The 27,399-nt window shown below is 51.9% G+C and overlaps 9 protein-coding genes across 9 annotated transcripts; 5 read left to right on the forward strand and 4 right to left on the reverse strand.

Annotated features, from left to right (window-relative positions):
- Positions 1-99: 99 nt before the first annotated feature.
- On the forward strand, positions 100-1,582 carry COCCADRAFT_34503 (uncharacterized protein; the record flags this gene model as incomplete). Its single annotated transcript, XM_007711433.1, has 2 exons — positions 100-698; positions 751-1,582. The coding sequence occupies 2 exons, from the start codon at positions 100-102 to the stop codon at positions 1,580-1,582; spliced, it is 1,431 nt and encodes a 476-aa protein (XP_007709623.1).
- A 1,393-nt stretch (positions 1,583-2,975) lies between these two features.
- On the forward strand, positions 2,976-6,437 carry COCCADRAFT_89080 (uncharacterized protein; the record flags this gene model as incomplete). Its single annotated transcript, XM_007711460.1, has 5 exons — positions 2,976-3,281; positions 3,332-3,489; positions 3,544-4,132; positions 4,184-4,460; positions 4,516-6,437. 5 exons carry the CDS (start codon positions 2,976-2,978, stop codon positions 6,435-6,437), a joined length of 3,252 nt encoding a protein of 1,083 aa, XP_007709650.1.
- Positions 6,438-8,041: 1,604 nt separating this feature from the next.
- COCCADRAFT_89058 (uncharacterized protein) lies at positions 8,042-9,109 on the forward strand (the record flags this gene model as incomplete). Its single annotated transcript, XM_007711461.1, has 1 exon — positions 8,042-9,109. One exon carries the CDS (start codon positions 8,042-8,044, stop codon positions 9,107-9,109), a length of 1,068 nt encoding a protein of 355 aa, XP_007709651.1.
- Positions 9,110-9,341: 232 nt separating this feature from the next.
- On the reverse strand, positions 9,342-13,793 carry COCCADRAFT_2805 (uncharacterized protein; the record flags this gene model as incomplete). Its single annotated transcript, XM_007711400.1, has 5 exons — positions 9,342-9,760; positions 9,813-11,265; positions 11,327-13,482; positions 13,532-13,545; positions 13,753-13,793. The coding sequence occupies 5 exons, from the start codon at positions 13,791-13,793 to the stop codon at positions 9,342-9,344; spliced, it is 4,083 nt and encodes a 1,360-aa protein (XP_007709590.1).
- Positions 13,794-14,586: 793 nt separating this feature from the next.
- COCCADRAFT_24082 (uncharacterized protein) lies at positions 14,587-15,345 on the reverse strand (the record flags this gene model as incomplete). The annotated part of the gene is made up of 1 exon (XM_007711412.1): positions 14,587-15,345. The coding sequence occupies one exon, from the start codon at positions 15,343-15,345 to the stop codon at positions 14,587-14,589; it is 759 nt and encodes a 252-aa protein (XP_007709602.1).
- Positions 15,346-15,766: 421 nt separating this feature from the next.
- Positions 15,767-16,684, reverse strand: COCCADRAFT_89070 (uncharacterized protein; the record flags this gene model as incomplete). Its single annotated transcript, XM_007711462.1, has 2 exons — positions 15,767-15,919; positions 15,971-16,684. The coding sequence occupies 2 exons, from the start codon at positions 16,682-16,684 to the stop codon at positions 15,767-15,769; spliced, it is 867 nt and encodes a 288-aa protein (XP_007709652.1).
- Positions 16,685-17,278: 594 nt separating this feature from the next.
- On the forward strand, positions 17,279-17,960 carry COCCADRAFT_34509 (uncharacterized protein; the record flags this gene model as incomplete). Its single annotated transcript, XM_007711434.1, has 3 exons — positions 17,279-17,423; positions 17,490-17,790; positions 17,828-17,960. 3 exons carry the CDS (start codon positions 17,279-17,281, stop codon positions 17,958-17,960), a joined length of 579 nt encoding a protein of 192 aa, XP_007709624.1.
- Positions 17,961-21,449: 3,489 nt separating this feature from the next.
- On the reverse strand, positions 21,450-22,825 carry COCCADRAFT_89189 (uncharacterized protein; the record flags this gene model as incomplete). The annotated part of the gene is made up of 3 exons (XM_007711463.1): positions 21,450-21,635; positions 21,685-22,521; positions 22,574-22,825. 3 exons carry the CDS (start codon positions 22,823-22,825, stop codon positions 21,450-21,452), a joined length of 1,275 nt encoding a protein of 424 aa, XP_007709653.1.
- A 3,211-nt stretch (positions 22,826-26,036) lies between these two features.
- Positions 26,037-27,285, forward strand: COCCADRAFT_89231 (uncharacterized protein; the record flags this gene model as incomplete). The annotated part of the gene is made up of 4 exons (XM_007711464.1): positions 26,037-26,133; positions 26,189-26,304; positions 26,360-26,542; positions 26,605-27,285. The coding sequence occupies 4 exons, from the start codon at positions 26,037-26,039 to the stop codon at positions 27,283-27,285; spliced, it is 1,077 nt and encodes a 358-aa protein (XP_007709654.1).
- Between the last annotated feature and the right edge of the window lie 114 nt (positions 27,286-27,399).

The following is a 27,399-nucleotide window of genomic DNA, read 5'->3' on the forward strand; positions in this document are numbered from 1 at the left end:
GCACTGACTCCGAGTGCTCTATACAAGGAGGCCGCCGGACCCGACTTGACCACCACACATCACCCACTATCCACTACCTACCACCCAATACCCATCACAATGTCCGCCATGATGCTCCGGAGACAGAACCTCCAACGCTTCCAGCGTCTTGCTCTTTCCCAAACCTCAAGGACCCTCTCACAAACACCCAGATACGTTCATCAGAGTGCACGCCAGAATGTATCTGTACCGACGTCATCGCACACATCCGACCTCCTTTCCAGCCAGCCAGAGTCCCAAATTGCTCAGACAAAGCCAGTTCTTGGTCTTCTGCCGACATCTGCTGTTCTCCGTTCCTACCTCATCACCGCAATGTCCTCGCAGCCATTGCTCCTCAATGCATGCTTTGGCCTCCTACGTCGCATGCTCGAGTCCAAATCCTACATCATGAGCATTGAGCGCAACCCTGTCCTCTCCAACCTGCTCAAGAAGACCTTTTACGCTCAGTTCTGCGTCGGCGAGCACAAAGACGAGGTAGTAAGGAACACCGACTTTGCTAGGACCTTGGGCTATGGCGGTATTCTGTTTGAGTACGCACTCGAGGTACTTGGCGGAGAGGCGCCGACCGCAGCCGAGACCAAGAAGGAGATTGAGGTATGGAGAAAGGGCATGCTCCAAAGTGTTGAGATGGCCAAGGAGGGTGACTTTGTTGGACTCAAGTACGTATTCCAAAGCAACACTCGTCCAAAGTAGGTGCTAACAATCTTGTAGATGGTCGGGTCTCGGTCGTCACGCTTTACACCTCCTCAAAAACCAGGAAGACGCTACGCCCGAGATGTGGGACGCCATCACAGCAGCCTGCGATGCTGCCGCAGCCAAGGGCGTCAGTCTCCTTCCTGGCGCTGAAGAAGAAGCTACCAACCGTGGCCTCGAGAAATGGACACTTGCTCTGCAGAAGAAGTACAACACCCCCGAGCGAGGCCATGCCGTTCTCTACATCACGTACCAATGCTACCTCCGCAACATTGCCGAGCGGTTGGCACAGCATCTCGAGATGGCTTCAAAGGGTGGATACATTGCCGGTGTCAAGCTCGTACGCGGCGCATACCTGACTTCGGAGCCCAAGCACCTCACCTTTGATACCAAGGCCGAAACCGACGCCAACTACGATGCCATCGCCGACGCTGTCGTCCGCCAACAATGGACCGACAAGGTTCCTGCACCAACACCCGGCACACCCTTCCCTCAGGTGAACATTGTCCTTGCAACTCACAATCTGGCTTCCGTCAAAGCTGCTCAGAAGATCCGTGCCTCTCAGATGCTCGCCACCTCTCCCGAGAAGCTACCGCGTTTGACATATGCCCAACTCCAGGGTATGGCCGATGAAATCTCCCAGGCGTTGGTTCAAGACGAGACCATGAAGGCCGACAAGCAGGCCAAGGTTGTCAAGTGCATGACCTGGGGCACTACTGCCGAGTGCTTGAACTTCTTGCTCCGTAGGGCCAGCGAGAACAAGGAGGCTGCGCTCCGTACCGAAGACACCAGGCGAGCCATGGGCAAGGAGCTCTGGAGGCGCCTGAAGGGAACCTTTGGTCTCGCCTAAGTTGTTCACCTCATTTTCTTTTGTCCAACCTTTTTTTTTCTCAAAAAAATGTCTCTTGAAACAATGGTTTTTACGCAGCGAAGCATAGCATTGAGCATGGCGTTTGGGATGGGCTGAGTCCTGATAAGAGGATGCCTTGGGTAAATTTTCACCGATTTGGGATTTTTCTGTCGCGAACTAAGACGGAGCTCGTTTTGTTGTTTTGCATAGCGCGTCGGTGGACTTTCGCGTCTCTAGTTTTGAACTTTGAATCAAACATATTCATCTATTATGAGTCGTTTGCCTTGCGCACTGGCCGCGTGAGGAGATACTGTTCCCGTTCGGCATGTCCTGCTACTGTCATTGACGCGATCAGTCCCCTTGGAATATTTTGGCGATTACTGAGACATTTAACTAGTGACAAAGATAGGCAAAGTCAAAGATGTGGTAGGAAGATGGTGAAAAGTATGTCGCAACTGCTGCCTTCTTTGATACAGTAACGACGAATTACCAACCCCATTATACCTGCATGCTCATACGATACATGCGGGGCTGAACTTCAAACACATGCTTTTGCTCGTATCTATCAACAGGGGCGGAATTACTCCATGCAATTAATCCTAGGTGCTGCTGAAAAAAAGCTGTTAGCACAAGCCTTGGCAAAGCGAGCATTCATACGTGAGCCGATTTCCCTGCCTTGCGATTACGTCAATAGCAGCTGAACAACCTCAGATCAAAGCCGGCACATGCACCGGACACCCATCATCCGAAACAGAGCATTGCGATTGTATTCCAGATTTCTGTAAGGCTTAGCAACAGTTGGAGTCTACCAGATGAAATAACGCACTATAGTAGCTGCTTGCGACTAGTAGCAGAGTAGTAGAGTGCCAATGCAAAGAGCAGACGGACCGTCCCAGCGCCCTGGAAACCGAGGTCGTCACCGGCCGAGGATGTTTTCATGACCGAACGCAGCGTAACACTTGATGCGAACACGCATTGGTCGGAGCTGGCATTACATACATGCTCGATGCGCTGACACAGCGCTATAGGTAACCGTGAGGATGACACAGCCTCGTGCAGCTGAACTCACAAGGGCTTACTGTGCCACACCTTGGCTTTTCAGGGCAGCCTACTGGCTGCATGAACAACGTTCCTGGCCTGATATATCCCTGTAAAGTCAGCAGCTAGGCAGACAAGTCCACCAGGCCTCGCCCGAGTCGGCCGAATGCATGCCAACCATCATACATGGATGAGGGCAAGGCTGACAAGGCACGGCGCTTGTTGCTACCAGGCTGAGTGGTATATAGGAAGCAGGCTGAGCCCCAACTTCAAAGACACCACCTCTGTACCTGCAAGAGGCTACAATTCTTGTAATTCAATTCATATCTTCTCCATTGTTGGACATCCTGCAACAATGGCGTCCCAGTCGTCTAACTCTGTCCCAATACCGCAGCCACCACCACATTTGCTCATCGGCAATATTGGAGCCATCGATTCAGACGATGCCCCAGGCTCCATCCAAAGACTTTCAGATATCTATGGCGAGATCTTTCAGCTTCATATTCCAGGCCGGCCAGGAAGAATAATAGTCGTCTCTTCGCATGACACAATAAACGACTGCTGCGACGGAGACCGTTTTGAAAAGCCAATCAATGCCACTCTTGAAGAAGTGCGAGCTCTCACTGGAAATGGGCTTTTCACAGCCTACCCAGGCGAGAAGGTGAGCTAATTTTTCGCCTTGTGAGATGCTTGCAGCTGACCACGGATCAGGAATGGGGAGTTGCCCATCGCCTGCTGATGCCTGTTTTCGGCCCCATGGGCATCCGTAAGATGTTTGATGACATGATGGACATTACGACACAGATGCTGCTTAGATGGGACCGATTCGGACCAGAACACGAAATCTATTGCAGTGATGATTTCACAAGGTAAGTTGCGTCAGCTGGTCTTGCTAGGGAAAGTTGCTCACCCGCTACTACCAGATTAACATTCGACATGATTGGTCTATGCGCGTTCGGATACAGGTTCAACAACTTCTACTCTGACAAGGCGCATCCGTTTGTCGAACAAATGGTCGAAGTCCTCGTTGAGTCTGGAAGGCGAGCTACTCGCACTGGCATTGAGAACAAGCTACGTGTTTTTGCCGAAGCCAACCGCCAGGAAAATGTGAGGCAGATGCATAAACTTTGCGATGAGATCATCGAGGAGCGCATAGCACATCCGCAGCCAGATGCGAGAGATCTACTGAACCCCATGCTTGAAGGTGTAGACAAAGTGACTGGCGAGAAGATGTCCAAAGAACTTGTGCGATACAACATGGTAACCTTTTTGGTGGCTGGCCACGAAACAACGAGCGGTACTCTTGGCTTCTTGTTCTTCCATCTTCTCAAGAACCCCGACACATATCTCAGAGCCCAGCAAGAAGTTGACGAGGTTCTTGGAGATGGTCCTCTGGACATCAAGCACATCCCAAAGCTGGTTTACATCAAGTACGCCATTTATGAAGCGCTGCGTTTCCTTGGTCCTATTGGAATCAACGGCAAGCACGCACTGCAAAAAACCAAGATTGCTGTAAGTTTTCATCTCCTCCCCAAGTAGACTGTACATACTAAAGACCAGTAGGAAAAGTATGAAGTAGAGCCAGAGGATGTCATTTTGATGAACTTGCGAGGCCTACACCACGACCCCAAGGTTTGGGGCGACGACGCCCATGTATTCCGGCCTGAACGTTTCTTGAATGGCGGCTGGGAGAACCTGCCGCCAAATTCATGGAAAGCGTTTGGTGATGGTATGCGAGCTTGCATTGGGCGTACTTTTGCCGAGCAAGAGATGATCATGACTGTGGCGCTCATTCTGCAAAAGTTCCAAGTCGAACTGGCAGATCCCGGCTACCAACTCCGTAAGTGCACATATAAACAGTTCAACATTGTAGCATTTCTAATCTCATATGGCAGAGGTCTCGGTCACAATCACACAGAAGCCCAAGGATCTTAAGATCAAAGTACGGAGACGGCCTGGGCGCACGATGGCCAGTCTTGGGGCAGTTGGTGGCAGCGCTCCTTCATCGACAAATCCTGCCGCTGATGATGGGAAAGCCAAGGTAGCAGGAGATGCTTCTGGAAGAGATGCAAAGCCAATCACCGTCCTCTATGGATCAAATGCGGGTACTTGCAAATCATATGCCGAGGATCTGGAGACAAACGCAGCTCGATTCGGATTCAAAGCAAACGTGGGCAGCTTGGACTCTGCCACCGAACACATTCCAAAAGATCAGCCAATCGTCATTATTGAGCCTTCGTATGAAGGCAAACCGGCAGACAACGCGAAGAAATTTACCGCATGGCTGGAGAATAATGCAGACTCAAAGATGCTGGAGGGTGTTCAATATGCCGTCTTTGGTGTTGGCAACAGTGATTGGACGCACACATACCACCGTGTCCCAAAGAAGACCGACGAGCTTCTTGAGAAGATGGGCGCAACGCGATTCACAGAGACCGGTTTTGTCAACGTAAAGGAAGACATCATGGGACCATGGGAGAGCTGGTCTGAACAAATGTGGACTAGTCTTCGAGAGGCGAGTGGTACAACTGTCGAAGTTCTTGATGGGACACTTCAGGCCGAGATAAAGGCTCCCAAATTCGCGACGTATCTTGGGGGCAAAAACATCTCCTCTGGGCAGGTCAAGGTCAACAAAGACCTGGGTGGGGCTGAGGTCGGTCTGTCCAAGAGGCACATGGAGATCGAGTTGCCAGCCGGCAGCTCGTACCGCTCTGGAGACTACATGGTTGTCCTGCCTCTCAACAACTCGGATACCGTGAAGCGAGTTATGCGACGCTTCGATCTTTCGCCGGACGACACCATCTCGATTACTGGAACCAACAAGACATTTCTGGCTACTGAGGGACATGCATCCATCTACGAAATTCTCATGACGCGTGTGGAGCTTGGTACACCAATCTCACAAAAGCAGTTGAAGATGCTTGCGGATGTGACACCGGAAGACAAGCGCGCCGGCTTGCTCGAGTTTGCAAGCGATGAAGTCTACAAGGCCAAGGTCATTCCCTCCCGCTATAGCATCCTGGATATCCTCGAAGACCACCCCGAGTGCAAGCTCCCTTTTGCTGTTTACCTTGACTTACTCAAGCCCCTGTCTCCCCGCCAATACAGCATTTCCAGCTCTCCGCTAGCCAATGTTGATTTTGTCCAAGCACCAGACGGCTCGACTGTCCAGCGTCTGACCGCTTCCATAACCTACGATGTGCACGACGAGGCTGCCTGGAGCGGAGAGAATCGTCGCTTCCACGGCGTAGCATCGACCTACCTTGCGAGCCGAGAACCAGGCGAGAGAATCAAGTGCTTCACACGGCCTACAAACATCAACTTCCATCTGCCTACGGACCCCACGATGCCCATCATCATGATTTGCGCCGGCTCCGGTCTCGCCCCCATGCGCGGCTTCATTCAGGAACGGGCGACCATCAAGAAAGCGCGCAACGCAGCCATTGGACCCGCAATCCTATACTTTGGCTGCCGCCATCACGAAAAAGACTTCATATACTCCGACGAGCTCGCCCAGTGGGAAGCCGAAGGCGTCGTCAGCGTGCGCGGCTGCTTCTCCAAAGTCGCTCCTGAGGGACAGAAAGTGCAGCATGTGCCTGATCGCATGTGGGACGAGCGCAAGGAGCTGGCTGAGCTGTTTGGCGAGAAGGGGGCGAAGCTATTCATTTGTGGTAGCGCGAGCAAGCTGGCTAAGAGTACGGGCGAGATGTGTATGAAGATTTATAGGGATACGTTTCCTGGGAAGACGCAGGAGGATGCTGAGACGTGGTTGGAGAAGGTGAAGGAGGATAGGTATGTCAGTGATGTGTTTGAGTAAGTTTGTATTCGGTTGTTGTGATTGTAAATGGGGGTTTCTTTTTTGGTGCGAGGAAGTTTGTCATGATTGTATATTTGGGATCAATCAAGGTCCGATTTCATGAATCCGGACGTGTATAGCTCAATGTAGTGTTAGTACTAGATCTAAATTGAGAAAACGTTCGTCTTGCAAAATTTCCATGTTCCCTCGACTGTCCCAGCACTAAGATCATACGTACGAATACTTACTACGCTATATGCGGGAGTCAATCCAAACATAAACTCCACCAGCACCACCGTCACACACCCCCACGTCTCCGCTCTTTCCCAGCAAGTACGCACATTTTCCACAGTACTTCCAGAAAAAAAACCCATCCCTCGCCCGAGGCAAATGTGCATCTCCAAAACTACATAATCACCAGACGGTGAAATTCGCATACCAGGGTGTTGCGCACTACCCATCCCGCCTGAAACCTACGTTTCACGATCTACTCTAGATCTGAACTCTTGGCCTCTTGGCTACTTACACACGCGCCCTCTTCCTCACTTGGCAAACAACCCCCCCAATGCACGCGCGATGATGCAGCGGAGAAAATCAGAAATAGCCATCCGCCTCCATATTCCCCCCCCCTCTTTTTTTTCTCCCGGCGGGACTCCTTCCTGAACACATGTGGGGGAGGGGAAAAAAGGCTGTATGTATTCTCAAACTATATCGTGTCCACTTTGTAGCCCGCAGCGGGGGGTTTCTCGCAACACGCACGCACACGCATTCGCGAATATCTGACAGACGGAGATGGGCGGGGAGGGGATGGCCAATAGTGGAGATGAAAAGGTTATAACCGCCAAGTCTGCACGTGGTTCGTTTTGCGGACGAAGGTTACGCGAAAAGGAAAAGAGAGGGTAATAAGATGAGGGTGAGCAATGAATCATGGCAGTACCGCGGGGGTGCGGGATACGTGGGACATTGTGATTAGAGAGGCGCGCGCTGAGAATTCGCCAGATTGAAGGCCGATGGATTAGGTAGGTAGGTAGGTAGTCAAAGAAGATCAACTGAGCATATGCAGAAATCATGCCGGTTTTTTTTCTCTCAATTTCCACCATTCAAGTTTGGCTTGAGGCGGTAAAGTTGGGTTGTGAGCAATCCCGCGTCTTGGTAGCCGTAATTCGCGATTTTGCTCTGCCCGCTTTCTGCTTACACCATGTTTTGAAATGGGGGAATGTACCCCGGACTCGGTCCTCTCTCTCTCCCTCTTTCTTTTTTTAACTTTTCGTGCCAGCGTTGGAGCCGTGCTGGTTGCTCGGAAAATTAACGTTAATTGGGCGGGGCTCGCGACATCATTGCGTTCAACCCGCAACATCACTCGCTCAGCGGAGAGGAGACAGGGATGTGGGGAAGGGGGGGTGCGGGTCTGTCTATTTTATACAGGTCCCAAGGCTCTTGGGGGTGATGGGATGGGGTGAGTGGTATTATTCCGCCCAGCCACGGTGTGCTATGGTATTACAAAAGAGAAGGTTGCACTGCACAATTTCCTGAAATGTCTGTTTGAAAAAGGGTTGCGGGTTTCCCTTTTTCCTGTCCTCTATCCATTCCTCTTTTTCTCTCGACCTGCGATCGACTCGCCCATCATGTTTTCGTCGAGTACCTTCACAGCCGTGCTGGCTCTGGCTTCACTCGCCTCCGCCCAGTGCGGCTCAGGCACTCCCCACGCCAAAGTCACCGGCTCAGGAAGCTCCTTCACTGCAACCAGAGGATCCACAAACCTCTACACGGGCTCCGACTACCTCAAAGCGATCCAAACCGCCGTCGACGGCATCACCAGCGGCCAGCGCGTCTCCATCATGGCATCCGGAAACATCGGCGCAAACACCATCCGCATCACCAGCGGCAAAACCTTCGAAGGCTGCGGCACAATCACCGTCGCCACTAAGAGCGGCAGCGGCAACATCGAAGTCACTGACCAAACCGGCGTCAGCATCCCCTACCTCACCATGGCCGGCTCCACCTACTTCGGCCTGCGCTTCTCCGGCACAAAGGACCTCACCCTCGGCACCCTAACCTTCAACCTGCAATCAGGAATGGGCATCCGCTTCGACCGCGACCGCGCCGCAAACTCCAACGTTAAAATCGGCACCGTCACCTGCAACGGCGGCACATCTCACTGCATCGAGACCTGGAACATCGACCGCCTCGACATCGGCACAGTCATCGGCAAGAACGTCGGTGAGTGCGGCCTTTTACTCCAGAAAGTCACAAATGCCAAAGTCGGCACTGTGGACTGCGACAACTGCGGCGCAGGTACTGGCTATGCTGCCCTCCGCTTCGCCAACGAAGCCGGCAAGCTCAACGGCGGCTACGGAACTAACATCTACGTCAACCGCGTGCGTGCTCGCGGAGGCGGCCGCGGCGTCTTTTGCGTCTCTGCGTCTGGTGGTGCCGAGATCGCGAGTGTGGACATAGCCAACACGGGCAATAACGCTATCCTACTCGAGAACTGCTACAATGTTAACATCAAGGGCGGTACCGTGAGTGGCGGCGGCGAGGTACGTCTAGCGGCTAGGACAGAGTTTGCGAATAGTCGCGATATTGCGATTTCGCTAAGGGTGGATGGCACGACGGTGCGCGAGAGTCCTTGCACGGTGAATAAGACAAAGTGGAATTTGTCGGGTAATGGTGGCCGTACTATCTGCACTTAGAAAGGCAGATAAAAAAAAACTGCTAGAATTATTATTTTTAGCAGAAGTTGTGTCCCCGTTGTGTTTGTGGTCCGATGGGCATGCTGCATTTTGAATTCGTTGTAGATATTGAGATAGTTTAGTAAACATAAACGCAGGTTTTTTTTTGCGACTTACAGTTGTCATGTTGATTATGTTGAGATGGTTGGGATGAAAGCATCAAATCTGAATTGCAACTACACCAACATCCAGCTCACAGCTCATTCCATCTCTTCATACCCTCCCGCGACATTGTTTCATACCACTTCTTCACGTACGCCAACCCCGCATGCGGTCCATAAGCCTTCTTCTCCCATTGCGGCATGGGCGGCTTTATTCCAGTCTCTGCTTCACATTTCGCCAATACATCGCTCATCTTGCCTCCACGGTCTATCGTATCATGCGTGGTATATCCCGTCTTCGCACGCTCATTGTGCATTGATTCACGAAGGCGCGTAGTGGCAGCTTCGTCGACAGCAAAGGTCTTTGGGTCAACAATCACACCGTAGTTGGCTCTGGCACCTTCCACAGTGACTAGTCGGCGGTGGACTTCCTTGGCTACTTGCTCTTGAGGTCGTGTGAGGGGGTCACCCAGGCCTCCGCCGCCCCAGGTTATCCATTCCAAAACATCGCCTGGGTGCTATTAGTTTATACGTCAAGGTGCACTGCAAGGTCTCAATCTCACCTGGATGGACGTGCAAATAATCTTGCTTGGAATGACACATCTCAACGTTGTCTTTCTCTTCCGCTGTGCCAAAACTATTATTCCGATACAACACCTTCCTTGACCTGCTTCCAGGCTTGCCACCATTGACACCCCAAGGCTTGACGAGCCATCTGTCATCGTGAATGCTGACATCTCCTTCACATAAGAATCTGTATATTGTTCTTTGTGCGTTTCCGCCACGATAGTATCCTGCACCTCCAGAGTCCGGTAACGCTTCGTTGGCTTCGATGATGACGGGGAAGTAAAGCTCAATATTCTCCGTGGGTATTGATTTGATTGCGGGGAATAGGCAGTGGCAGTCGGGTCCGTCACCAATGGGCCGTGCAGGGACACCTCCGAAACCGATCTGGTACATCAAAAAGAATTCGCCTTCAGGATTAAAGCCAGAGTAGAAGAGATGTGGCGAATCTGAAAATCCAGCTGCGCTGCGATGTTCAGGGTTTTGTTGCCCAAATAGCGCTTGTAGAATGTCCATTACACGACCTAAGGCATGTGTCCGACAACTGACGGCAGCTGGTCGGACAGGGCGAAGAATGGTACCAGTTGGAATTCTGACATCGAGTAGATCGTGGAAGCCATCATTGACAATGGCGTGGGGGTCGTGTATTGCCAGGAGGTGATAACCAACAAACATTTTGAACATGTTAACCGAAAGATAAAAGTTCATCGCAGAACTGGATTGCGGCGATGTACCGTCCCAGTCAAATACCAACTTTCCATTCTCTTTCTTCATGGAACATGAAATCGCATACGGTCCTATGCCTTGTCCGTCGTCGTCAACAAAGTCTGTGAAGCTTGATTCCTGGGTGCCGAGTTTCTCGTCGATAACGGTCTTAATGGCGATCCTGTTTTGCTCAAGTAGCGACTCCGTGGCTGCTTCGTATACTTCTGGTGTGTAACGGTCGCAGAGCTCGACAACCCGAGTAGCGGCTGTGCGGCAGGCAGTCACAAGGGCCATGAGATCACTCTGGAACCATTCCGGCACCCGTGAATTGCGGAAAAGGACAGCTGCAAGACTCTCATTGTATACGCCTTTTGCGTAGAGCTTGACGATCGGAATTTGCAGGCCATCTTCGAAGATTGTATTAGCATTGACACTCATGGATCCTGGTACCTTGGCTTGAACATCGGTCAAATGGCCAAAGTTGGCCGCCCAGCCTATAAGTCGATGCTCGTAGTATATGGGCAGCAGTGCGACGATGTCGTTAAGGTGTGAGACAGCACCATCAATCTGATAAACATCGTTGGTGATGAATACATCGCCTTCCTCAATAGTCCCGTCCCAGCCTGCCAAGAATTCAGTTATGAAAGACCCGAATTGACCAACTAGCATTTGGCCACGGGTATTGGTAATAACATTGAACTCGTCTTGTTGCTCACGAATAGCTGGACTCATCGCGCAGCGAAGCATCTATAGTTGGATCATGAACATTAGTATGTGTCAGACGAAAATTGCTAGTGGAGTTACTAACAAGGGTATCCATTTCTCTTCGAATGGAACCAAGCGCAGAAGCAATGAGAGTTGCAACGATGGGATAATCCCGGATAAGCTTCTCTGCGGATTCCCTCGTATGTGCCACCTTTTCCGACGCTTTCTTGTCTATAGGCCATATGAGGATATTGCCCATGGAATCAATCTCGCCAAAGAAGCCGGGAAGTATCAGAGTATTAGAGTCCATCTCCGAGATGACAGCTGGACCGTATACAATCTTTCCAGCACCACCAAGTAGCGTGCGGTCCCAGAAAGTTGCTTCTACCTGCTTGCCGTCATACACAATGTTTTGCTTCGCTATGATAGCATCTTCTGATGGCTCCGAGGTATTGGCGCGCTCGACGGGCTTCAAGGCCACCTCTTCAGAAGCATCAATGACTTTGGCACGCAAGCGCATGGTCTCGACTTCTGCATGGTCATTGGAGAAGCCGAACTGATGCTGATGTGCTCTATTAAACTTATCGCGCAGATTCTCAAGCAGACTAGATGAATTTCCAAGCTCATCAGAGTCCACCCCGACAGTAAGCGTCATCTCCTGACCTCTGTATCGCATGTCGGCTTGATATATGACATGGAGTTCAGCGTCATCGTTTGCAAGCGAAGCCTTCATCTTGGTCACACCATCATCCTTGAGTCCTAGCAGCGTGTCCTTGAGTTCCGTTTCGGAAGTTTGCGAGAGGTTTCGGATATACGTGCGAGTCTGCTCGTAAGACATTTTGGTGATAGCATCACCCTGAGCACATAGCACTCCGGGAGAAGGGGGGACAATGACAGGCCAAGAACCAAGTAATTTACCGAGAGCATTGCCATGAAGAGGCCCAGCTCCACCGAGCGCTACAAGTGCAAAGTCCCTGGGGTCGTAGCCTTGTTCCACAGAAACCAGGCGAAGAGCGCCATGCATAGATTCGTTTACCAAATCGATGATCCCTTCGGCTGCCGACGTCGTATCAATGCCCATTTGTTTGGCGAGCGACTCAACTGCCTTATTGGATGCTACGACATCAAGTTCGAAAGTGCCACCCAGCAGCTTTGACGGTAGTCTTCCTAATGTCAGGTTCGCATCCGTAACGGTCGCTTGTACACCACCTTTGCCGTAAGCTGCCGGACCTGGTGTGGCGCCACTGGACTCTGGTCCTACACGCAGACTCTTGGTGAAGTCATTGTATACCGCAATAGAGCCTCCGCCAGCCCCCACTGTATTTACATCGACTGATGGCGCGCGCACTGACAGATGACCAATTTGGGTTTCTTGTCGGATGATGGCCTCACTACCTTTGAGCAAAGCGCAGTCAGTGCTCGTGCCGCCCATATCAAACGTTATGAGATTCTTGTAGGGTGTGTTTTTGGCAACCAAATGCGAGACAGCCTTGACACCACCAGCTGGGCCACTCATGAGAATGCGCACAGGTGTCTCGCCTGCGAGCTGGACTGAAGTCAAATCTCCATCAGACTTCAGGATCCGAATTACATCGGTATCTTTGGCAAGCTTGTTCTGGAGGTTCTGCATGTATTTCTTGACTACCGGTTTGACCATTGCATTTGTAGCTGTTGTGGCCGTGCGCTCGTATTCTTGAATCTCTGGCAAGACGTCCGCTGATGTGACAATCTCAACGTGTGGCCCAAATTCTTCATGCAATACAGCCTTGATGCGCTCTTCATGGGCGTTGTTGGTAAATGAATTCAGCAAGGACACGGCAATCGCTTCGGGCTCTTGTTGCTTGAGGTCCTGCAAGTCATGCCGAAAGCGCTGTTCATCCAATTCGCAGTAGACACTGCCATCAATTTTGATGCGCTCTTTGACTTCGATGGTCCGTTCTAGAGGTACAAGAGGCTCAGGTTGCTCGTAGTTCATCCAAGCTCCGAGTCCACCTGGAATATGGCTCCGTCTGACAGCCAAGATGTCCTTGTGGCCCTTTGTAACGATAAGGCCGCATTTGGCGCCCTTGGCTTCAAGGACAGCATTGGTGGCAGTTGTGGTGCCATGGTGTATGTATTGGAATTTACCTTGCCAGTTGTACTTTTCTTTCAGGATCTTACGGGCTTGCTGCACACCTTTTTGCACTCCAATGGACTGGTCCTGGGTGTCCGTGGGTATCTTTGTGCGAACGGCCTCTCCGCTGGGGGTAATTACACAGACTGAGTGGGTTAAAGAATGAATGTGAGGGCTACATGAGATGATGCCTACCATCGGTAAAGGTCCTGGGCTCGAGTCAGCCGCACGCTATTGTCGCTTTTCCGTGTCTGGTGGCGTTTGAAGGGAGGGGCAAGGGGATATAGCCGTGGCTACGGGGCAAATGCAACATCTCGGACATGATGTGATTCGAGACTAGCAGCTGTGTAAGTATGCCGGGTTTGGGCGATACTTAGGCAGCCAGTAGAGCAGATTTGGAGCGACACATTACTCACCCTCCTACGTCAACTCCCAGCCTGTATCCAGGGACGGCCATGCTGCGGGGGTGATTTCTCGAGGCTGGCAGCCGATGTGCGGCTGGGGATCAGATATAAAGGGGCGGGTCGGGTCGGCGATGGGCTGTCAGTTGGCCCTGCGTCATGTCTAAACTATGCTTTTCTGCCACTCGAGAAGAAAAAAGCGGCTTGCCGCCAAACTGGGGCCGCCGCCGAACGGGCAATAGTAACGGCAGCTAAGCAATGTGTATTCGGCAACTGGCTGCGTGTGATATCAATCGCCCCACGGCTGCCGCTGTTGAAATTCCCGTATAGAGTTCTAGTCGTGCGCCTATCCCGGATGTCGACAGCCATGTGCCAGTACCATTACGCAAGGTGTTTCGCTGATCCGACTGCCATGGCGTAGATGCAAATGGAATATCGACGGTTATCAGTGGCAGCCTCTGGCTCCTGTGTGCGGGGTTCGCTAGCTGCTGAGCGGCCGGGCGGTCAGCCATGTCTATCAACGAAGCCCTTGGTTCGGGCGCCTTGTACGCTGCGACATTTACTGTTGCCGTTCTTTGCCTAATCTGACGTTGGCGAGCCTGAGGCACGTGCAGTCAGCTGTTGTGTGTGTGTGTGTGTGTGTGTGTGTGTGTGTGTATGTGCCTTCCTCGGTTGTTCCGCGTCCATCCGATCTGCCATGCGCTGGGCCCATTGCTCACCATCCAGCTATGTGAGGACTGTCGCCGCATGACACTACAGCACATTACCAATACCTTGTTCGTGCTCAAATTTCTCAATACTTGTATCTACTTTGTTCGTCTTCTCCTTCGTCATAATCATCATACCCCATCATCTTGCAGCCAGCATCTCCAAAAACTTATCTCCAAGAGCATTCGCCGCCATCGGGTTATCTCCCGTTACAAGCTCCCTATCTACAGTGATGCTGCCCAGACTTTTCCCGATACCCTCCTGCATATCAGCACCTTCTTCCTTCAGCGTACTCTCAACCTTATCAATCTCACCCCTCAACATCGTCTCCATCATCTTCTCCTCTGCATCTGACCAGCTCGTCATCTTGTACCCCTTATATTCAAATTCCTTCTTAGGTCCATACTTAGTCGACAAAAACGCCCACGGGCCATGGCAGATGGCTGCTGTGGGCTTCGACTCGCCGTGAAAATGCGATAGCACACGACCCAGATCTGCATTGTCTCCGAGATCCCTTAGAGGTGCATGTCCTCCAGGAATGAAGACACCGCCGAAGCCCTTGAGCTCCTCATCGCTGATTTCAGCAAACTTCCTTGGGCTTGAGAATCCGTTTTCCTTCTTCATCCTTTCAATCAGGTTCAGTTCGCGCTGCTTCTCGTAGTAGTTGCCTGCAAAGGCGGCGAGTGACACGCTCAAAGGGTCTGGTGTGGGTTCTTTGCCCTCGGGCGATGCAAACGTAACTTCATAGCCTGCGTCTAGAATCTTGGATAGTGGTTTGGCGAGCTCCATGAGAAAATAGCCAGAATCCTGTGAGACTGTTTTCCCATCGCTACCCGTGTTGTATAGAGGGAAAGAGCTGGCGTCAGAGAGGATGATGAGAACCTTTTTGTTTGGTGCCATGGTGACTTATGCGTAGGTGCAGTAGCAAGGTTTCCGCTCAATTTGTGATTGAAAAGACTTGAATGGGTATTAAAGGGTATCAAGAAACTAGGCAAGTTGATGAGTATCTCGTAAGGGCTCCATTGAATTGTATGCGCTTTTCATGCCTAGTGTAGGTCAGGATGACGTAGCCATATTTTTGCGCGTCGCAAACGTCACATGCGACGCGCTCACTTGAGTCTCCAATATTTTTCGCAGTCCCATTCTAATATGTCGGGCAACCTCGGCACCTATAACAACAGTGCTCAAAGCTGGAACAGATGAATCACGTGTCAAGTCGAGTCCAGATAGGACTACAATCGTTGGTAAAGCATCGCAAGTTACGAGATTATCTGGCCTAACGGATTAAAAGTTTAGGCCAGAATTTTTTTTATACCTAGCACTAATCATGACTAACGGTAGGATCCCATGAACAAGGCTCATATGCTCCAGTATCAAGACTCTTCACGTCTTGTTCAGAGAGTTCAAAGGAATAAATCTCTGCATTCTCCTCGATCCTAGATTTGGTAACAGACTTTGGTAGTGGTACAAATCCCTATCCTGGTTGTTAGTCCCTGTAAGCGACCAGCAAGGGCTTTGAACATACCATCTGCAAGCTCCACCGTAGCAAGATTTGTGACGGCGTCTTGCTGTACTTTTGCGCAAGCGAGTTGAGCAAAGGGTCGTCATTCTTGGTAGCGCGTACAATCGGACAATATGCTTCGCACAATACACCCCGCTTCTTGCACCACTCTGTAATATCAGGCCGCGCAAGCCAAGGATGTAGTTCGACCTGGTTGACGCTAATAACTCCACCCTTGCCTTTACCCTCTTTCTCTTCTGTCTCTTTGATCCATGTCTCGAGCTCATCAAGATGGTGCACACCGTAGTTGGACACGCCAATGGACCGGATTTTACCCGCTTGTACACCCTCAATGAGTGCTTTCCATGCGCCGATTCGGTTAGCCTTGCCACCATATGGGCTGTGTAGCAGGTAAAGATCAACATAGTCAAAGCCCGTCTTTTCAAGAGTACTGTCAATGTGCTTTTTTGCCGTTTCGTAAGACATATCCTTTGGCGGAATCTTTGTGGTGAAGAAGAGGTCTTCCCTGGGGATTCCTGACTTCTTCATACCCTCGGCGGAAGGTGCTTCATTCTTGTATGCCACAGCTGAGTCTACATGGCGATATCCGACTTTGAGTGCATGCTGAACCACTTCCGTGGCAATTTCTGCAGGTGTTTGATACACGCCATAGCCAAGTACGGGGATCCTGTAGCCTGATGGCATCAAGTACCGAGATTCGATGGTCAGAGCCGTCATGTTGGTTGACGAGACGTGAAGGAAACGGGGTGAATTGATGGATGGAAGTTGAGAGGTCAAACGCGAGATTCGTCCCAATGCCGTGCGCATAATACCTAGTTCCGTTAACAAAGTAAAAAGACAATAGGCCTTTTGTAAGTGAGCTTCGCCGTTCATAAGACATCAAACACACAGAAGCATTACGTATAGATGCACGGCCTGGTGGCGGAGTTTTCGGAGATAACACACCCTGACAAACGAGTAAAGAGCTATTGGTGGCTGCCTTCGTGGATGACAACGTGTGCGTGTCGGCCGTTAGTTTCTTGTCCGACTTATCCCACATGCCCCTCACGACAACCTCGCAACTTAACACCCCAAACCTCACACCTTTGCAAACTTATCCTACATTCCGTCCCAAAACGGCAGTATTAATGGTAATTCAATGCACACAAGTTCCACAGCCCCGGGATACGGCGCAGCAACACATTTAACCTAGACAGAACACCATGACCGGTTAAATATTAAACGTCTCCTATCACGCTCAGTGCGCTTGCTGTAAACGCTCATGTATCCAGTGCTCTAGACTTGCACACAAGCGTCGCGTCTACAAGTCTCATGCGCACCCTGGGCGGCTTCGCGGGCCTCAGCTGCACGGCACCCGACTTGACGGACGCCATAAGCGCTAGAAGGGCCGAAGAAGATCTGGGGAAGATACCGAACAAGAAGGTCAGTGGGGCGAAAACAAAGTACACACAATTCCGTGCCTAATCGTGGACGCTGCTAGAAGCCACCGTGCATGCCTATACGAGCTTACAAGTCTGCAAAGCTCCCGGACTTTTTCGTCTGCATCTGCCACTTTGCCATTGTACCATGGACATGCGCTTGCTCAAAGCGGACATTCACTTGCAGCCTTCATCCGTCTCCGTATTCACCGGTAGATTGGCGTTTGACTCCGCACCTCGGCAACATTCCCAGGACATGTCTTACGTTTCTGAGCTTGGCAGACTCTTCGACTCGTTCAACAGCTCTTCAACATTAGCCGATAAACACGTCGTGCAACCCATCCTCGATGGCTTCCGATCGCATCTTGGTTTTGAAGATCGATTTCAGCCGTGGCTTCGAGCTTTGTCCGCCCGTCAGCCTGCTACCCAGACGATTTGCAAGCTCGAGCAATCGTTCATCAGCTGGAGAGAGGGGAGGGTGGGGGAGGCATGCTGATGCACACGTGCAGCATGACCTCACGAGCCCGAGCAGACGGCCTTCCTTGCCGCTGACGAACCCTGTATGGTGCGGCTAAATGGACTGCAGTTCAACAACGCCTATGATTATCGGCCGAATCCATTGTGCAAACCCGTAGGAAGGGAAACACCACTTCGCTAATGTAGGGCGCAGATCATGAAACATGGACCCGGTCGAGGCGCTGGACCAGAGTGAGAGTGCTCTTTCACAAGTACAGCGCTTTGCCCCTCCGTTGTCAACCTCCCAGTTACCCCTCGAGTTCCCAGGCTCCTTGCTCGCTCTGTGGCTCGACATATATCTCGACTATGGCTCTATCAGGAAGGTTCCACAAAATCCAAGTCTCCAAACTGACTCTCGGCTTATCGCTCGTTCAGCAACGTGGATGACTTCTCGGGGATTGACCAATGTAACGTTCGCCGAGCACGCCATTGGGCCTCCCGCGCTCCTCAGCCGAGTCACGATTGGGTGCTGACTCTACGAACACGAAAAGCAAAGACCGCTGTCGAGTGCCGACAGCCACCCATCTGAGACCGCAATGGCCTCCGGGCAACTGCGAGATGCACACCGACTCGCGGGCGTGGGGGTTTACTACGCCTGCTTTAATGCTGACAGCGTGTCTCGTCACATTTCCTAGGGTTTGAGTAAGAAAATAAGCAGTCTATCAAGATTTCCAGAAGGTCCCGGACACCGGGGTTCCTTGCTCGTACTCCTTTCCCATTAGACGTAGTATTTGGAGCCCAGCCGCTATCAGGCATCCCATGGTTTGCCGTAGGGTCGGCCGGGCCGCTAGAAACCTATAACACAAGTCTGTAAGCCGCTTATGCGCACAGTGAACCGGCCTTGGACACGGTCCGCGACGACATTAGCGAGCGGATGTAAGTCAGCTTACTAGTTTGTGGAGTGAAACTTCCCTCTTCCCCGAGTAAGCTGTGAGCAATCACTGAGCAAATGGCAAATGGCAAATTCGTCCTCATCACATTTCCTATCAGGGCAGCCAGTCACAGCGAGAAGACGCATTATCCTACTTGGATCTGGCTCACTATAGTCGTGTGCCTACTTTTGCCTTCTCAGTCTTGGTGGGCGACAGTGAAGGAGCAGTGATACACGTCAGGTCGTATTTGATGCAACTGCCGGCACATCTAGAGGATCCTGTCTCGACGATTTCCTCTGAAAAGCTCCAAGATGCGAGACGTCTGCTTACACATGTGCGCTGAAAAAAATACAACGATATCACATGTCTATCAAAAATCGAAGACATTTCTCAATAGGATACGGCGTAGGGACATGTCAAGAGCGCGCGACCACTGCCTTTACCATGGGCCTCTATGGCTAACGATATCTAGAAGTAATTCATGACTTCGGCATGCGAGGTAGCGGGAACATATTTCGACGGATACTCTCGGCTCATACATGCTTCAGACTCCTGTCCTCTCTGCCAGAGACATTGCAACCTCTAAATCCCACTGTCAGACATCTAGCACAGCCATTGTGGCAAGACAAATATGGTCATTAGTATGGTCATCGATAAGAGAGAAACTTCATCCAGCTGGTCAGCGACATGGCCTGGCAAGCATACTCCTTCCAATCGCAATCACCACACCCAACCTCTTCAGATCCAGTGATAGTAAAACGACTCAATAGGAATGTGAGATTTCCGCATTCAGATCTTGGATGCAGGGGTGCATATTCACTTGCTTTGGCCAGGTATGTACGATGTGCATCATCCGAGACCACTTGCCCTTGCATTCTTCCCGCCCTGTGCGTCACTCATACCCCAAATCGCGATGAAGCAAACCCTATACAGAAATTGCTTGTACCACCAAAAAGAAGTGGAACTCGTCGCAAACCTATAGTGGTAGTGTAGACCAAGGCGCCATCTGGCATTGGTCCAGCCACATGCACACACATGTAGTATATCAAAAACACACATGATAGAATACCAGTACCAATCATATGTCCCCTTGTCAAAATCTCGCAAGCGCGCGCTCTATCCCTTCCTACCCTATCCCTACATGTATTCCCGAAGAAAAAACACCCAGCGCCATATCCACGCGCGAACCTCGCCTCCCAAGCCTTCCCGCGCACACGCAACTCTACCCGAGCCACACCACCCTCCCACAACCCAGCACTATCCCAAAAAAGGCTCAATCCCCTGATACTCTTCTTCACACGTGCAACCCACAAACCCACAAAGTACTCTTGCTGAGAGTATGTGTGTGAGTGTGAGTGTGTGTGTGTGTGTGTGGAACCCACCCACACCCCTCTCTCCCCAGGTCTCCTGCCCTTCAAATCACGCTAGTACTACCCAGTCAAGTCCTACGTTTGTCCAAAGTAAGTCCTCCTCGCGGCAACACTTCCCCCAACCCGCCCATCCGGGTCCTCGCACCCGCGCGTGCGAGCGCGCGCGCATGTGCTCGCAATCACATGTTGCCCGCAACAGCAAGAAGCCGCTACTTTGTGCTAGTAAACGGCTGGGAGGCTTTTTTTTCTGCACGCGCCGAGGTACGTATGTGTGTGTGTGTGGCACGTAAGTTATTGTATAGCGCTATCGACGGTTGGGAAACGGGCCGAATGGCGTACGGCGCAGTTTTTTAGAAAAAGCGGCAGTGAGGGAAGCGAAGGGGAGGGTAGGGTAGGGTAGGGTGGGAGTATGGTAGAGTCATCATCAGAGAGAGGGAGATGGTTAGAGCGTGAGAGGGGTACGTATGTGTGTGTGTGTGTGTGTGCCGCTTTTGGCGCATACTACGCATAGGTTATGTTGGGCAACCGCGCAGGTGAAGGAAGAGAGATGCGTATTTTACTGCGGCATGGGGTGTGTGGAATTATTCCGTGCCCCGGTTTGGCGGTTGTAGACAGAGAGGCCCAGTCATGGAGGGTGGTGTTGCGCCGCTGCTAGTCATTGATGCATTTTTTGGGGCGATTTGCGGCGCGGCCAAAGGCCAGTCTTTTTTCTTCCTTTGCAGATTGCGGCGTAGGTGTTTTGTGCATGTTGAGCAGGGACGGTGCGGAGTAAAGGTGCAGGGCACTGGGTAAGCTTATTTGGAATAGAATGTTTTTGCTTGTTTAGAGAGTCTTGTAGGTTCGTTTATTGAATGTGCGACCGAACGTGCGTACGTAGGCTTGCGCCGTTTGAGTCTAAAATGGGTGCATAAGGCATGATGGAGAAAGGGATCACCTGGTGTGGCAATCGGTAGAAAAGAATGGATCGTTACAACATCGGTCATTGCTGACCTTAAGCAAGGGTATCTAGTGAAGAGGAAAATATGGATCTGTAAGTCTTGGAAAAGGGCGGTGCGCAGTGCTCGTTTGCCGCTGCCAGCCACGTCCCAATCTCCTGTGCAAGCCGCCCGTTTTTTCTGGAAAACGCCATGCCCGTGCCGCATCGTATCAGGCGAAGCGCTTGTTATCATTCCGGCGAATGATTCATGAGAGGAGGATGGATAAGACGGAGATGAAGAAGGAGGAGAAGACGAAGACGAAGACGAAGAAGTAAAGGGGCACGACTGTGACTAGTTTGCCTGTCATACCCCCGACCTGGAAAGCTCATTCAAGTGTGCAAGAAGGGTAGGGAATTGTTGGGCGGCGGCTCAATAGGACTCATGGCGTAAGGGGCAAAGCCCTGCTGAACATGATGATCGAACTGCGCATATGGCAATGGTGGGTGGTCCATCATTTGCCATTGACGTGAGCATTGCCGTGCTGTCCATTTCTCTTGCGCACCAAACTCCAACATCTATGAGATTGGTAAGCTATGCACTTCAATTGCTACAATCGACACATACCTTTTGCGCAATGATCTCAAACTTGTTTTGTAACCAGTACTCGTGCGCCATACGTAGTGCTTTACGGTCGGTGTCGGTCCAGACGCGCATCCGTTCTCTTAGGCGCTTGTAGCGCATCTGTAGCGCAGGTATCTGATAAGACTTTTGCAGTTCTGTCTGGAAACGTGCTGCAATATCCTTCCACGGCATAGAGTCTTGTTCCTTGAGCTTGAGCAGGAGCTTGTCCTCCTCACTCAGCTCAAACTGTGTTGATGTTTGCGAATCTGATCGCTTCCTACGCTTAGAGCTGTCGAGTGTTTCTTCTTCATCCTCATGGTACCTCTTGGTGCTATGCGATCGAGGCGTCTCTTGTGGCAGAGGGGCAATAGGGGTATACATGCGCCGTGGCTGTGGTGAGACCATCTGGTTTGATAGCTCTACTGACGGTTCACTCAGACGAGGACTATGGTTCAGGGATGGAAACGCCGGATAGTACGATTCATGACTGGAGTGGATGCCCAGGGGGTTCATGGCCCAGGAGATGTTCGCTCTTGTGGTATTCAAGTTACTCAAGCTACTGTGATTTCGGTCCAGTAGGTGTGACTGTGGCCCTAGACGCATGGTTGACTGATGTAACGAACACCTTGGGTCGGACTGAGGCTCTTCTGATGGGCTGGCAGGCTCGGGTACCGCCGAGTCTCGAGAGTAGACTGTGCCTGGAGACAGGGTAACAGATGGGTCCAACTGTGTTGCGGATCCCGGATGTTTTGGCATATAAGGAAACGCTGTTGCTGGCGGCGACAGATTGATAGAGGATGTGTGAGAAGTAATGTAGTTGTTGTATGAGGCATAGCTAGTCTAAGTGGGTGCATGTGAGTAACCAGTCGCAGGGTAAGAATCAAGTACAAACCTCACTAGAGCACTCGGGGGCCGAAATCGAGGGGCCATACCATGCAGAGGCTGGGACATGGATGGCCTCGTGAGAGGGTAGAGGACTTTCCGGCAGATGTGACATTGAGGGCTGGAGTGACTGAGGAGACATGGGAGCAGGCGAGGGGGTCGAGGCGGGGTAAGTATGGCTGTGGTAGGGACTTTGCCACGAGGATGACCTTGACTGGAAGAGGTGTGGAGGAGGGATAGCACATTCAAGTGTAATCGACATGGCCTCTATTCCTGGCGGGAGAGTGAAGGGCCTTATTCTTGCTGCGCCTCTTCTACGCTGGTTGCCAATGAAGCCAGCAAGCAAGGAAGACGGGGCAGTAGCAAGAGTAGGGTGGGCAAGGCAAGGCGCGCAGTGATGGTGTTTAGGCTCGAGGTAGACAACTAGGCTAGGGGGACGCCTCCGTCATATTTATCAAGATAGCAATGGTATAGCGGACAGGTTGTGCAGGTTACTCTCTAGTGCATCGACTGTATCGTGCCCCCGGTAGGCCTGGAAGGATTGGGTGCTGCGCGCATTGACTGTCAGGCCTGCACGTTAGCGCCCCGGGCATTCACCCTGCTGTCCAGGCTGGCTCGTCACGGTATGGCGGCAGAGACCCCGGCTGCACTGCGTTGCGCTTGAGCCGCGAATTGGCTAGGCATGCATGGTCAGTCGACGGTTGTGTCCGACCCATTTGCTGACCCGGAACGGCATACTGGGTTCACTCCATGTGGGCGCGGTCTACGACAACGGCGATGATCATGGCGTACAAGTCAACGTGCAGGCGCAAGCCCAGCCTTGCCATTGCCATTCAGCCCCACTGGCCAGCCGCCATGGACATACATAGCAATAGTGGCCTCGTCGCCGCAATGCTCGTGTGCGTGCCGCGCCGTCTGTAAACGACGGTTCAACGACTGGGACCACCGGATACAACGCTGGTTCAGGCGGCCGGCCTGGTGACGTCGGGCTCTTCTTCTCTGCTGCGAGTTGTTTTTTTACGGAAACAGGACGTTGCCAGAGGATAATTTCCCTCCGCCGCTGCAGCGTGATATTGACGAGCCCGCCTGAGCTGGCGGCGTCATAGGATGCCGACAACAAGGGGGGCAGTCCATGGTGCAGCAGGACGAGATTTGGCTAGGCCGTGTTTTCCTATTTGGTGTGCAGGACGACTGTGCCGCGTGAATAGAGGTGAAAGCGAGCAAATAGGCCTGCATGAGGAGGGTAAGCTTGGTGGTCGTGGACACAAAGGCGCTTAAATGCGTGGATGGAGTAGCTGCCATTGGCCGCTAATCTCCACTCGGCTGGCTAAAGGCCGCTAATTCGCCGTATTCGTGCCACCCACCCTTCCTCCCCTCCGCCCTTCCTCCCAAACTCTCCTCCTCCTTCGCTTCGTCCCCCTCAACCACCACTCATACACGCAAGCCTCGATGATCACTGCCACCACCACTAACATACTCATATCGCCAGCCAGTGCGCGTGCCCTCCGTGTTAACAATCGCCCCACACCATGGCCTCAGCGACCCGGTGCTGGGCCGACTTGATTGACGGACCAAGCTGCTGCTGGTCACACCCCACCCTCATGGTCCCATCTCTACTAGTCCTCCTAGACTGTGCGTTGTCGGTCGGCTAAAGCCTCTGATTGTGCCCATCTCCATTCCACCCCGCTCCCTTGCTGTCGCCTGCTCATCGTCTTCGCTCGTCAGGTCCACCACTGACCATGGCCGACGAATCCGTGTCTGCGGGACTCTCCTGACGCCTTCCAGGTCTCAGGCTTTTTTTCCTGTCCGTGCTAGTTCCTAAAAGCAGAACATTGGCTTTTGTTCGGCGGCTGCGCGTTAAACTTCGCTGCCGCACCGTGCCGCATCGTGCCGCATCGCAACGCTTTCTCTACACTGCCTCACCAACATTGATACAGCCACTCTTCAGTATTACAAGTCTTCCGCCGCCATTCTAAGCATCTATCTTTACTCATTCCTAGCACAATCTGCCTTGTCTTAACCAGCATCTCGCCCTCGGCTTCTTCGGCGCTTACAAAGAGAAGGTTACTGGAATGTGGTAGGAAAGTGCATTTGTGTGTGTCCCCAATCCCAACACTTGCAGCAGCTACGCCGCAAACGTGGCCAGCAACCATGGTGGAGGGTCTAGGGCCTTGTATGTGCATCAAGAATACGACGAGATGACGCGCTATGCTACTCACTTCGGCCAAGTCACGAGTTTCAGGGTCCGTCAAGATTGCAGTGACTGCAACTAATGATTGGAGACACTTCGTCAACATGGGCCGGTCTCTGCATCATTCCAGAGCTACTCCAAAAGCTGTTGTCATCCGCTGTCGCATGTGCCACGTTGGACGCCTTGCAGGCCTTGCAGGCCTTGCATGAGCCTCGATGGACTCTCCCGTAAGAGGCCCCATTGCGAAACGAAATGAGCAGAGAAGAAATCGTAAAGCAGTAGGTTTCCCGACAATCTATTTTGGGACAACATGCCAATGGGAACGCATTTGTTTGCCCATGCTGTCGATCCTGTTGCTCCGGCTGTGGCACATCCTCCAAGCCGGATCGTCAACTGTAATGTGGTGGTGGCCCACTGCATTTCGAGTAGCAAACATGCTGGAGCGAATCCACATGCTCAATGTTAACCCTTTTGGTCGTTTTATCAATGGTCAGATACATGCGTTAGAATGCAACGAATGAGATGATAATCTGTTGAGCTTTCTCGGCTCCGTGCATCTCGTATATCTGTGTAAGAACTTCAACAGATTGAGGCAAAAGCCTTCATCCGCCGCTATGCTACTACAAGATATAGCAATGTCGATAGCAGATATACAATGTCTATGAACGGACATGATTGCGATTTTAGTTGCTAGAATACGCTAGTCATAGTTATTATGATGAAGACTGCACAAGGAACCTTGCTGCCAAGGTTAGGCGGACAGTTTGGTCACATCGCTCTAGCAAGTCACGGAAGGACGTCAAAGGGTGTGTTTGAATATCTCCGTACAAATGGGTAAGCCATGTAGTCCTGTCTTGTAGTCAATCTCCTTGTGTGGCTGTCGAGGCTAGGCCATGGATTGCCAGGGCTAGAAGATGCGTAGGTCAGCCTTAGAATCCCATGCTGACGGACCCCCTCTATCCGCCATGCTGCATTGGGCTTAGTGGATTGCCGGACTCCGGGGTACCGCCAAGCCGTTACGGATACCTGGTAGCTTGCGTATGCGGACGCGAGCCATCAGCTCCACAACGCATCACCATCCACGCAACCTATCCATATCTCTGCTATTTCTCATCTCCGATTCCCGAATCTCCCAACAGGTGGCGCTGGGCCGGCCCGTACTGGAATCCCTCATCACAAAGAACAGTGCTGGCACGCGGTGCCGACATCGAACCCTGAACCCGATACGCCGGCCACAGGCCTCTTACTGTGTAGCCGTCGCACACCGCATTCCGTCCCCAACATGGGGTTCAACCTCTTCCACATCCTCGGCGATGTCTCGCATACCTCATCCAAGCTCATATTGATATGGGCCATACACGCGAACAGCAGTGCAGAGGGTGGGTTGGACTAGCCATAGGCTACCGGTCGCAGCATTGCTAACATACTACACAGGCGTGTCCCTCATCACCCAAGTCCTCTACGCACTCGTGTTTAGCACGCGATACCTTGATATATTCACCTCCTCGGCTACGAAGGATGTATGGCACACATGGAACTTCTCCCTCAAGGTAGGGCGCGCTCGGATCTGTCCACGCTGGCAACTAGCGGACTGACTGGGATTAGATCTTCTACACTCTATCTTCTTTATACATCATCTTTCTTATGACGAGTGTATATGCGCGCACAAGAGAGCGGGAAAAGGCGTGGAAATTTGGCATGTACTGTCTGCTTGGGAGCATCATCATCACCCCTCTTTGGTATCTCATCTTCAAGAAGACCCTTATTGGTCATAGCAGTTTCCTCAAGGTTAGTTTTCCCATTCTGCTAGAAAGCACCAAAACAACCGAGCTAACCGCAACCAAAAATAGTTTCTCTGGGTCTTTTCGGAAATTCTCGAATCCGTCTGCATCATCCCTCAACTCCTCCTCTTGCGCCAAACTACCGTCCCCACCGTCATCGACTCATACTACCTTGTCGCACTGGGCACGTACCGCTTTCTCTATGTGCTCAATTGGATTGTACGCGGCGCCAACGAGGATCACTACCGCGACCCTACATCATGGGTCTGGGGCTCTATTCAAACAGCCCTCATGATCGACTTTGCATGGGTGTACTACACACGTCAGCGCGTCAAGCTCCGACACGGCGGAGTGGTGGATTCAGAGGATCTGGGCCGAGGATGGCTTGTCGGGCGCTTTGTGGGCAGAAAGAGCATGGACTTTGACTATGACGAGGAAACTGGCGGCCAGCGAAACGACTCAACACAACCGCACAACAAGTGGGGACGGCGAGGCATCTCGGTATCTGCTGACGAGGGCGTAGAAGGGGCGCCAAAGAGGAGGAGCCCGGAGAGGGGAAGCGCGGATCCGGAGAGCCAGCCGTTGGCAGACCCTGCAGCATTCGATGATGAGAGTGACGAGGATGCCCCTGTCGCGCCTGTGGCTGGAGCTTCGGTGGCTGAGCAGAGCGGGGTGAGGAGAGACGAATGGGACGACGATGTGGATGATGATGCGACAGAGCACGACGCATCTTCCAAGATGATCAAGTAAAGCAACTCGAGTTTGGATAATGTTTTTTTTAGATGTGTTGTAGATGGTAGGAGAATGTCTGTTTCTCTCTTGGATATCTATTCATTGTACACTATCCTCTCCTTGTCCAAAATT

The sequence above is a fragment of the Bipolaris zeicola genome (assembly GCF_000523435.1).
Source record: "Bipolaris zeicola 26-R-13 unplaced genomic scaffold scaffold_29, whole genome shotgun sequence".
In the NCBI taxonomy this organism is placed as follows: Eukaryota; Fungi; Ascomycota; class Dothideomycetes; order Pleosporales; family Pleosporaceae; genus Bipolaris; species Bipolaris zeicola.